Source organism: Cotesia glomerata, linkage group LG8, assembly GCF_020080835.1.
Source record: "Cotesia glomerata isolate CgM1 linkage group LG8, MPM_Cglom_v2.3, whole genome shotgun sequence".
NCBI classification, from domain to species: Eukaryota; Metazoa; Arthropoda; class Insecta; order Hymenoptera; family Braconidae; genus Cotesia; species Cotesia glomerata.
In genome coordinates, this window is record NC_058165.1 from 258687 (window position 1) to 270609 (window position 11923).

Here is an 11923-nt window from a genome sequence, read left to right on the forward strand (position 1 = left end):
AATTTGAATAAGTACAATAAATCATTTTTAAAATCTTTAAAATTCTTTACTTTTGTAATTTTTTGTCTTGATCCTCACCCGGGTGTGATTATTTCTTAAAATTCTCTACACTTAAGAAGATTATAAATAAGAGTATAGTAAAACCCAACATCTCAATACACTCATTTGTATGATTAAAATTACAGCTTATATTACATGTAAACGTGTAGTTAGTAAACACAAAAAGGTTCTTAAGAACTGAATCCTTTGTTTAATTTTTAAATTTAGTACCGATAAAAAAACACTTTCATCTTTTTAATCTTAACAATAAATAATTTATTATTTTAACAAATTAACTTACAGTAAAAAATTTTATTTAAATTGAATTAAAATTTCCAAATAAATCCGTATAAAAACAATATATATTTTAATATAAAAAAATTACCATATTTTTTTTTATTTTCATAGAATATGTCAATAATTAAAAATTAATTAAATATTACAATACACCGTAATTAGCTAATTGTTGATCAATCCATGATCTGTATTTAACTACATCTGTATAGACAGAAGGTATTTGTGATTCACCGCAACCAATTCCCCAGGATACTATTCCAACCTGTAAAATAAATATATAATAGTATAGATTATTATTTTTAATATAGTTATATATAATAGAAACAGGAGTCAAAATATTTACCTGAACAAATTGACCGGAAGAAATTGAACAAAGAAGTGGCCCGCCTCCGTCACCCGTACAGGTGTCCTTGTTCTCTTCACCCCCGGCACAGAGAAAACTAGTGTGAAGATGAAAATATTGTCCCAGCCGAGTTGTTCTCAGCCGAGATTGACACTCTGCTCGGTCAATTAATGGCAGGTCGATTTTTTTAAGCAGCGTTTGGTATTTTCCTTCTAAAAAATTAAAATAAAATTTATATTGATAATTTTCAGGTGAAATTTTTTTTTTTTTTTTTTTTTTTTTTTAAATCAGAAAATAAAACTTACGAAAAGCATCACGACCCCAACCAGCCGCCCAGCACCTTGTTCCAGGCTTGAAGATCATTTCTTGAGTTGGCATACAAGCTGGCATTACATTTGCCGCATAAGTTACGGGAGATTCTAGGATTAAGATAGCTATGTCATTGTACAAGCCTCCACTGTAGTATTGGGGGTGGGTGATTATTGCTTGGACTATTGACTCTTGGTAAGGTAAAGGTTCTTTCGTTTCAGAGGTGTCCCATTCACCGAATCGGGCGATTATTGGTCCTGGTTTTCTACTGGAATGAAAACAAGCAAGGTATTTTTTTTTAAAGATAACTATAATACTAAATAAAATTAAAAAAAAAAAAAAAAAAACAAAAAATAATAACAATAACATAAAACTATAAAGATAAATTTTAAATTGATATTTATGATTATTTGAAATTTTTTTGTAACGGAAGTACCACGAGAAAACAAATTTTTTAAAACGTCTGTTGCAACACTGTCCAGTAGACTAAATAGTTTACGTTGTGGGATTAGATTTGAAATGCAACGATGTTCTCATGTAGAGTAACCTGAGATGCGACGTTGCTATTAATTATTATATATCCTCTCTGTAAAAATGATTCAAGAGCATTCTATCTTGAGATTTCTATCAGAGAGGTCATAGAGTTCCAGTGCTATAAATGGTGAACGATTTTGGAAAGGTTCTTTAGACGCTATGAAAAATTTTTTTACTATCCTTTAATTTATTTTAAAAGGAAAGAATTAAAAAATAAAAAAGCTAGATCAATCAGTCGGGTTTAAATTTTAAATTTTAACCAGACTCTTGCAAAATAGTTTTTTAAACTGTGGGGGTCATATTTTCCACCCACTCCTGGGTAATTTAATTATTATTATTTATAATTTATTATTATTATTATTATTACTAAATTGTTATAATTATTTAATTATTATTTTTTTATAATTATTAATATTATTATATTATTTAATTAGTATCATTTATGTTTATTAATATTATTTCATGATTATTATTATTATTATTCATCAGTAATAGTTAATTAATATAGTTATTATTTAAGTTGAAAATTTTCTACAACGCTATTAACAAGGTATTTTGTTAGAAAAGTTTCAGTTGTATCGCATCACCATAAATTATACCAGGTTATAATTTACTTGGTGATGCCAAACAACTGATAGAGTCTCGTCTGCTACAAGAACATTTTAGGAAATTTTATTTTATTGTAATTGTATTGCAAGTAGTAAAATTCACATTTGCAGCTGGTGAGACCCTAATAAAATTTATTGTAATAAGATTAAAAATATGTAAAATTTGTTTGTAAGAAGCTTAAGGGTTTTTCCCAAATATTTCCGTAAAAATATTTTCAATAACGTACCTTTTTCTAAAGAGCAATTAAGGGATTAAAAACTCTTGTCGTCTGGCCAGCGACCGGATCCAAGACCTCACTAATTGCTCTCTATACCTATACCTCTATTTCTCTCTCTCTCTCTCTCTCTATCTATCTCTTTTAACTAAAATACTTCTACTTCTATAATTTGTATGTATATGACACTTTGAGAAATTCAGTTCGACCGAGTGACCCCTAAGCTTCATACCGCATTTTTAGCAACCTCGCGTACACGCGTATAAATTTAAGTTCTTTAAATAAAGTATTGTAAGAATATCTCCGTGCACTTAACTTAAATAATCAACGCCCTTACTTCCCAAAAAACAAATCAAAAAAAATTTTTTGAGGTATTTTGATATTTTGGGAGAGTAATATGGGGGAAAAAAAAAAAAAAAAAAACACAACAACAAAAAAACAAGAAGAAAATACATTAACAAGTGTGTTACGTTCCTGATCAATCTTGCATTTTGAAATCAAGCATATTAAATTTTTAATGTATTTAATATGTAAATGAGACTCAGATCATTCCATTGAAAGAATTTTTAAACGGACTGACTGGAGTAGATAAGAAAATTCTGTGAACACAGCTCATGATGATACATAAGACTCGGGTCTAAGTGATGAAATAATATTAAGATTAATATCACTTACTTGAGAATACAATGAGCTGCGGTTAGTACAGCACGATTATTAATCATCGTGGCACCACATAAGAATTCGTTGATACCCGTCAATGTCGGTTTTAAAATCAATGCAACCATCCACGGAAATTCCCCAAAGTACGTTTGTCCTTCAACCTCAATGCAATTTTCTGAAAATTAATTTTTTAAAATAAAAATTATCTAGTCTTAATAAAGCTTATAAAAAATGCTTAAAAACAAATATGTACAAACAAGTCTAATATTGTTTTAATAAAATTTGAGCAATTACCTGTTCTACATTTTGGTCCTTTGACACCACAAAATGGCTGAACAGAAGCAGTCGAGTCGAATCGATTAACAATGAGGTTACTTGCTGGTAAAAACGGCTTCACAGTAGTTGAAGTCAAAGTAGTACTGATAACTTGAATGATTCCATCAAATTTACAGCAAACTTGATCGGCAAGCAAGCAATACCTAAAGCGGGGATCTATGAACCCTGTTGCATCTAACTGAACTTCACTTCCAACTTGACACTCAGTAGACTTAACACATTTGCAAGCTTTAGAAGTTCCTGGATTTTTAATGGTGAAATTCGCACGTGGATCTATTGACGGGAAGAACGGAACATCGGGAAATGCGATACTGTCTTGACCATTGGCCGGCAAGTAGCACCGTACTTCATTTTCACCACATTCATTGTCGACAATCGATATTTGACGTGCTGGATAACGAGGGTCTATGTTACCGGCTCCGGAAACTATTATAAATCCATTTGGGTCGCACTGAGATATTGGGACGCATTTATACGTTAAAGTTGAAGTTGAAGTTGAAGTTGGTGGAATAGTAGAAGTCTGAGTTGAGAAAATTAGCGGAGTTAAAGTCGTAGGTGAAGTTGAAGTTGGTGGTGAAGTTGAAATTGAAGTTTGTGAAGGTGGATAGACTATTTGATTGCTGTTGGGTGGAATACGGCAGCAAACAAGTGGAGCTTCACACGCACATTGAGAGCATAGAAATGAAGTTTGACGTGGATCTATAATTCCACTTCCTGAAGTTATTATGAAGCCATCGCTACCACATTGGTATATTTGGACGCACATACATCGAAGTGGTGGAAGAGTGGGAAAAGGAGGTAGAGTTGTTGGTGGTGAAGTAGGCGGTGATGTTGGTGGGCTTGTGGGTGGTGAAGTAGGCGGTGATGTTGGTGGGCTTGTGGGTGGTGAAGTAGGCGGTGATGTTGGTGGGCTTGTGGGTGGTGAAGTTGGCGGTGAAGTTGGAGGATTTGTTGGTGGTTGGGTCGACATCGTAGTTGGTTTCATTTGTGGTGGCTTGCAACAAACTTCTAGATCACCAGTACAACGTCGAATTCTGAAAAATAAAAATTCAAGTTGAAGCTGAGAAGTTTAAAAATAAAGTTGATAAATTACCTGACATCAATAATGCCTATTCCATCACTGATAATTGTATTATTGCTATCACACTGATACCAAGGAACACAAAAACAATCAGGTGTCGTCGCTGATGTCGTTGTCGGTATTTTTGGTACATGATTAAGTTTTAATTTATGTTTCAAAATATGTAAAATGAAGTTGTTGTCCAAATTTTTAACATTATTAACATTATTGTAATTATTACTATTACTATGATTAATATTACTCCATCTTCTCGTAGAATTAGCAGTATAATTATTCGACGGTCGCACAAACTTCGGAGGTGACCTCCATCTCGTACAAAGATGCCGAGTTTCATCGTACCCCATAATCATCTGAACGTTTAATACCAAAACTGTCATCACTACCAGGATTTTTCCCTCCATTTTTCCAAACCTCGGAGAATTAAATCACTGATAACAACAATAATAAAAATATTTCAAATTTTAATTTCCATTTTCAAAGAGTAAATTCCAAGACCTTTAAAATGAGTACCCACACGGATTTTTATCACATATGTATGAGCACACATGATAAAAATCCATGTGGGTACTCATTTTAAAGTGCTTTAAGAGCTCAATATATCTTTTCCAATATTTTCTGTCTTACTGTCAATCCAAAGCCACAACCGGAGCTTTTTATCTCATAGCGTTTCACTTAAACCGCGTCAAATCGATTTTAATCCTTCACCCGCGAACGCTGACCACCGACTGTCAACTCCGGCTTTCTGCTTTACGTACTCGGTTTTTCCTTCAATTAAAAAAATATAAAATAATAATAATGATAGTGATTAATGATTCATGGGCTGGAGATTCGCTCAACAGTTTTAGGTCACTAGGTAATTTTTTTTTTTTTTTTTTTTTTATTTTCTTTTATTTTATGTCTCCGACACAGTTTGGGGGTTTTTCAAAATGATTATTTTTAATGTTTTCTTTTTATATGCACTCGTGCGCGAACTCCAGGACAATAGCAGAGAGTGAGAGTGAGAGTGAGTGGGTAATATAATTGACTTTCATTGTATTGTCCCTTATCTATTATGGATATTATGTATTTATTATGTATTACAGCATTACCGTTTTAGTTTATTTGATTGTTATATTTTATTAAGTTTCATATGTTGCGAAATTATTTTTTTTTACTTACGTCATTTTTTGGGATGAACTATTTTATTATTCGGTGACAGTTATTATTAGGCAATTTTATAAATTTTATTTTATTTAAATAAACAAACCCAACAGCCAAGGGGCCATTAACAGGGTTAATAATACAACAGTTAGTATATATATATATAAAAAAAAACAATTTTTGATTTATAAAAAGATGACTTACAGCTAGCATAGTGATTTCATATTTAATAGAATATTAATATTAATATTAATTATAAATTTAATAGATAGATTGCTAAATGAGTAGACCATTGATGTGTTAGCAATTGCAAACAAAAACAAAAAATAATAGTAATTGATAAAATAAAAAGAAAAAATAATAATATATTTATTATTATAAAAGTTGTAGCAATTGCACATAATTAACACCATTAAGTTGATAATTTGCCAAGTGATGCTGTTGTTATACACCCACTAAGTTAGTTTGACAGCACCAGGTCTAAATAATTATTTGATAGTTAGTAACAAGATTGTTTTGTTTAAATTAAAGCAAAATTATAATTATAATTATAATAAAGCAAAATAAAATTATAAAAGTCATTTAAGAGCGCAAATCTTGCATCATGTAATATACGAGCCTGGTGTCTGATAAACATACATATAAGTATTGAAATCACCAGTTTTAACGATCTTACAGCTAATATCACTCAAACTATCAGATAGCAGATCCAAAAAAAAAAAAAAAAAAATAAAATAATAATTCTAATAATATATCACTAGTAGAGAATACTCTCAAGGATAGTTAATGATTTTTGTTCAGGCCCAGAACCGAAATTCGGGCATGCTGAACAATAATCTGTCGAGTCCCTCTGGTCGCTATCCGCAAATTCTTCTCCCCCGGTGAGGTACGCCGCTTAATCTCTTTTTTCAGGGCCAGATATTCCTGCCTCTGCACCGGCGTTTGGTCTCGAGCAATCAATTACTGGGTGTTAAAGTGATACTGGTAGCTCCTTCTGGACCTTGGATCTAATAAATGCTTGTAATAATACACTTTCAACCGATAAATAAAAAATTTTTCAGCCTTGACAATTTAATTTAATAATACATCAGTAGAAAATAGATAATTGGGGAAAATATCTGACTCAAGTTTTTTGAGAAATGATAAATATTTGTTTTGTTGATTAGGAAGGGGGAGGATTTTTTTTTAGTTTAGAATTTATTATTTAGGGTACTTGGAGCTGATATAAAATTATTAATATAATAAATAGCGTGAAGAGAGTTTATTAAATATTAAAGGGTTGCTTTAGTCAATTATTTATCCATTACGTGTGACATAATTATTTTTTAATCGATATTTTATTATTATTGTTATTTTAAATTTCAATAATGATAATTAAAACCAAAATTATTATTATTAATTTTTTTTTTTTATATTTTTGATTTTACTTCTTTATATTACTAAATTTTTAAAAATAATTAATGATATAATTCAATGTTACCTTAAATCATAGATCACATTTATTTTAGTTATTATAATTGTAATGTTTGATAGATGTCGCTCATAGTTAACTTAAGTGTCTTATATTGTGAGTGCGTTACCAATGTCAGTCGCTTGTGTGCAACCAGTGAGTAAGCTGGTATTCTGGATAGTTGTGAACCTCTGTACTCTTTTATTATAACTTAACACATTAAACTATATTTATATATTTTAATACTAAATGAGTTGTTGCTTATTGACCTAGAATTATTCTAGTATTCTCACATACATTACAGTGGCGACGAGAATAAAATAATTAAGAGAAAGTTACTAATAGTCCAAGTGCGTGCAAATTCCAAGCGTCAAGATGAGTGAAGAACTAGAAAGACTAAAGAAAGAGCTAGAAGCTGAACGCCAAAGGATCATTCACGAGGGTCAAAAACTTAATTCAGAGAGACAAGAGCTTGATAAATACAAAGCACAACTACAGAGTCAAAAGTCGAAATTGCAAGCTGAAAAGGAAAAGCATGATCGTGAGTCGACGCAACCAATGGTTATGTTAAGTGGTATCGGTTCACTCAAGGAATTCGAAATCACAGATAATTGGACAGCATGGACAGAACGTTTTGAACATTATGTCGTTGTCAATAGTGTACCGGAGAATAAGAAAAAGTCGTTATTCATCACGTCATTGGGCCCTCAAGCATATGAGTTATTAAGGAATTTATGTACACCAGAGTCACCATCTAAGAAGAAGCTAGAGGAGTTAATGACAATAATGGGTAATCATCTTCAACCAGCTCCCAGCGTAATTACCGAGCGCTACAAGTTTAAGGAATGTCGTCAAACAAATGATCAAGATGTTAAATCTTATTTGGCGGAGTTAAAAAAACTGTCAATGCAGTGTAAATTTGGTGAAAACCTGGAGTCCAGTATCAGAGATCAATTTGTTTGGGGCCTGAAGAGTGCAGCGATTAAGAAGAGACTTTTAGGGGAACCAAACCTCACTTATAGTCGAGCAGTTGAAATTTCCTCAGCGTTAGAGTCAGCGGCTAACGATGTCATGAGAATGGAATCTACGTCTATGAAGGATGACTCATCGATGATCAACTACGTTCAGGATAAGAAGATTAAGGAAAGTATTAAATGCTATTGTTGTGGAAATGATGGCCACATAAAGGTTCATTGCAAGTATAAAAATTACAAGTGTAATATTTGTAAAGTCGAAGGTCATTTAGCTCAAATGTGTAAGAGTAAAGACAAAAAAGATAATCATAAGAATGCGATTAAAAATAATGAGAATAAGTATAAGAATTATGATAAGAATAAGTCGTTTAAGCGAGAGAATCAAAATTTTATTGAGGATTTAGACATAGCTGATGATATGGAGAAACTATTTCATATAAATGACTCAAAGGTTGTTGTCAGTGATAGTAATAAAAATAATTTAATTTTTGTCAATTTAACAGTAGAAAATAAAGCGACTAAATTAGAATTAGATACGGGTTCTCCAGTGTCAGCTATCTCTAAAGGAACTTATGATAAATGTTTCAAAAATAAAAACATGTTAACTAGTAATCGCAAGTTTAAATCTTATCAAGGTGATGTTATGAAACCATTAGGCTTTATTATGGTAAATGTTGAGCATAAAAATAGAATGCATGAATTAAAGTTGTATGTATTTCAGGGTAATAACAATCCAATTGTTGGACGAGACTGGATACAAGAGTTGGAACTTCTGGGACCAATCGGCTCAAACTCAACACTAGGGCTTAAATTTGTGGGGGAGGAGATTAATAGTGAGAAAATTATGGAAGAATTTGAAGTAGTATTTACAGATGAACTGGGTAAATATAATAAGCGAAAAATTAAATTAGAGTTGAAAGACGGCGCAAAACCGACTTGTTGCAAGCCTAGACCATTGCCTTACGCGCTCAAAGATAAAGTTGAAAATGAAATTAAAAGGTTAGTTAATAAAGGTATTTTAATGCCAGTAAGCGACAGCGAATGGGCAACTCCAATAGTTCCGATTGTCAAGAAAAATGGTCAAATTCGTATTTGCGGTGATTTTAAGGTTACGCTGAACCCGTGGTTAAAGAAAAATAAACACCCGATACCTAGAATTCAAGATTTACTGTCAGCAGTTAGGAAAATAGAACGCGTGTCAAAATTAGATTTATCGGATGCTTATCAGCAATTTGAATTAGATGATAAATCGAAAGAATTAGTAGTAATAGCTACACATTTGGGATTGTTCGGATATAATCGTCTATGTTTTGGAGTGTCTCCAGCACCGGGAATATTTCAAAGTGAACTGGAGAAACAATTTAAAGGGTTCGAAGGGGTTAAGATTTTCTACGACGATCTTTTTGTATATGGTACGACGGCACAAGAACACGACAATCGATTAAAAGCCGTTTTGAACAAATTAAAAGAATGCGGTTTAACGTTACGTAAAGAGAAATGTGAAATTGGCAAAAAACAAGTCGAATTTCTAGGATTTGTTGTTGGTAAAAACGGGATCAGTATATCGGACAAAAAGACTATAGCTATTTCTAGTATTACTGTTCCTAGTAATCAATCGGAATTACGCGCTTTTTTAGGAATGGTTAACTATTATTCAAAATTCATTCGGAACTATTCGAGTATTGTTGAACCTTTATATAAACTTTTGAGAAAGGACCACGCTTGGTCCTGGAGTAGTACACAACAGGTAGCGTTTGATGAAGTTAAGGCTTGTCTTTGCTCGCAGCAAGTATTGATGCATTATAACCCAGAATTGCCAATTAAAGTCACGTGTGACGCGTCTCCATATGGGTTGGGGGCAGTCATTGCCCACGTTTTATCAAATAAGAACTGCCGACCCATTGCTTTTGCGTCAAGATCACTAACCAAGGCTGAAAGAGGTTACTCTCAAATTGACAAGGAAGCGGCCGCAATTGTGTTCGCAGTCAAGACATTTCACCAATACTTGTACGGTAAACATTTTGTATTAGAAACGGACCATAAGCCTTTGATATACATTTTCGGACCTAACAAGGGAATTCCAGTTATGGCAGCTAGTCGACTCCAAAGGTGGGCTGTAATCTTGTTGGGGTACGACTTTGAAATTAAATATATTAAGGGAATTGACAATAAAACAGCTGATTTTCTATCTAGAGCTTGCAAGAGTTCAGTGGAGTCTGAGTTTGAGACGATTGATAACCAGGAGGTCCAGTCGCCCGAATATACATACTTGAATTATGTTTTAGATGAAGCAATTACTATTAATTATGAGACACTAATTCGGGAGTCTTGTGAGGATCGAGTACTACAACTGGTCATTCAATATATTAAGAATGGCTGGCCTAGTAAAGTTGATGATGAGTTTACACCGTATAAGAACAGAGCTCGCGAATTATCCATTGAAAATGATTGTGTTATGTGGGGCCATCGTGTTGTGGTACCCAAAACTTTACAAAAACAGATGTTAAATGAACTACATAGTATACATTTTGGTATTGTTAAAATGAAGGCTATGGCTAGGTCGTTTGTATGGTGGCCAAGCATTGATTCCGATATTGAGGAAATCAGTAAATCGTGTAAATTTTGCTTGGAAAATGCGGATCAACCGCCTAGAACTCAATTGCATTCGTGGAGCTGGCCTGATGCACCTAACCATAGGCTTCATTTAGATTTTCTTGGACCTATTGATTCTCAAATGTATTTAGTCATTATTGATGCTTTTTCTAAATGGGTAGATATCCGTGCTGTAAGAGATATTACAACTAAAACAACTGTATTGGTTTTAAGTGATTATTTCGCGACTTGGGGGTTACCACATAAAATTGTTTCGGATAATGGTCCTGCGTTTGCGTCAGCAGACTTCGCAGAGTTTGTTAAGAAATATGGAATTGTCCACATTAAAACAGCACCGTATCATCCAGCTTCGAATGGAGCTGCTGAGAACGCGGTTAGATCTTTTAAAAGTAAATTTAAGCTAATGTTGAAATCTGGGTACGATAAAAGTGAGGCGCTAATTAAATACTTGTTTTATGCTAGAGCAACACCGCACGCGACTACAGGAGTTAGTCCTGCAGAGTTGCAAATTGGTCGTAAGTTCAGGACAATATTAGATTTAATTAGACCGGATGTTAGCGAGTACGTTAAGAATAAGCAAGATGCACAAAGGCGTAGTTCCACGGGTAATCGAGTGGTTAATTTTGAAGTGGGCTCACAAGTTATGGTTAAAGATTACCGAACAGGCTCATGGTTAGTTGCAACTATTAATTCTCAGCTAAGTCCTGTTACGTATCTAGTAGATACAGGTGTGCATACTTGGAAAAGACATGCTGATCAAATTAGAGTTTGTAGTCAAAATTATGTAGATCGTGGAACGGATCAGGAACGGGTTTTGAATGATGTGACACGTAATTATATGGATGTAACAAGGCTGTATCAAAATAGAACACCGATTGATAAGAATGATAATTGTAATGAAGCACGTGATGAACCTATTGAAGTGAAAGACACATCAACGCATGAATGTCGAGAGATAACGTTAGACCGTACAAGCGCTAGTAAGGTAAAAATGGAAACTCCAATACGTAGGTCTCAGCGAACAATTAGGGTACCTAATAGATTAAATTTATAATAGTAACTTGCGGATGTTTAAGATTAAAAAGGAAGGATTGTAATGTTTGATAGATGTCGCTCATAGTTAACTTAAGTGTCTTATATTGTGAGTGCGTTACCAATGTCAGTCGCTTGTGTGCAACCAGTGAGTAAGCTGGTATTCTGGATAGTTGTGAACCTCTGTACTCTTTTATTATAACTTAACACATTAAACTATATTTATATATTTTAATACTAAATGAGTTGTTGCTTATTGACCTAGAATTATTCTAGTATTCTCACATACATT

At 33.0% G+C, this 11923-nt stretch overlaps 2 protein-coding genes across 6 annotated transcripts; one reads left to right on the forward strand and one right to left on the reverse strand.

Moving 5' to 3' along the window:
- Window positions 1-426: 426 nt before the first annotated feature.
- On the reverse strand, window positions 427-5526 carry LOC123270454. Of its 4 annotated transcripts, none has more exons than XM_044736518.1 (7): window positions 5023-5526; window positions 4435-4850; window positions 3300-4375; window positions 3021-3180; window positions 985-1253; window positions 680-891; window positions 427-598 (listed from the first exon to the last, which is right to left on the reverse strand). In XM_044736518.1, the coding sequence occupies exons 2-7, from the start codon at window positions 4821-4823 to the stop codon at window positions 479-481; spliced, it is 2226 nt and encodes a 741-aa protein (XP_044592453.1). In that variant the 5' UTR covers window positions 4824-4850; window positions 5023-5526; the 3' UTR covers window positions 427-478. The 4 variants fall into 4 exon arrangements, with proteins under 4 accessions (XP_044592453.1, XP_044592450.1, XP_044592451.1 ...); XM_044736515.1 differs by having other exon boundaries at window positions 428-598; window positions 985-1256; window positions 5047-5526; XM_044736516.1 differs by having other exon boundaries at window positions 428-598; window positions 985-1256; window positions 4435-4833.
- A 1541-nt stretch (window positions 5527-7067) lies between these two features.
- LOC123270443 (uncharacterized protein K02A2.6-like) lies at window positions 7068-11873 on the forward strand. 2 transcript variants are annotated; one of them, XM_044736484.1, is made up of 2 exons: window positions 7068-10116; window positions 10180-11873. In XM_044736484.1, the coding sequence occupies exons 1-2, from the start codon at window positions 7388-7390 to the stop codon at window positions 11651-11653; spliced, it is 4203 nt and encodes a 1400-aa protein (XP_044592419.1). In that variant the 5' UTR covers window positions 7068-7387; the 3' UTR covers window positions 11654-11873. The 2 variants fall into 2 exon arrangements, with proteins under 2 accessions (XP_044592419.1, XP_044592420.1); XM_044736485.1 differs by having other exon boundaries at window positions 7068-10095.
- Window positions 11874-11923: the final 50 nt, after the last annotated feature.

Bases quoted from the DNA above. Each gene is read 5' to 3' on its own strand.
- LOC123270454 (XM_044736515.1), bottom strand. From the start codon at position 4,823: ATGGAGGGAAAAATCCTGGTAGTGATGACAGTTTTGGTATTAAACGTT. The intron at 1,257-3,020 runs GTAAGTGATATT...TTTTCATTCCAG, and splicing joins GCAGCTCATTGTATTCTCAA to TAGAAAACCAGGACCAATAA. The intron at 892-984 runs GTAAGTTTTATT...TTAATTTTTTAG, and splicing joins TTGGGGTCGTGATGCTTTTC to AAGGAAAATACCAAACGCTG.
- LOC123270443 (XM_044736484.1), top strand. From the start codon at position 7,388: ATGAGTGAAGAACTAGAAAGACTAAAGAAAGAGCTAGAAGCTGAACGC. The intron at 10,117-10,179 runs GTACGACTTTGA...TTTTCTATCTAG, and splicing joins TGGGCTGTAATCTTGTTGGG to AGCTTGCAAGAGTTCAGTGG.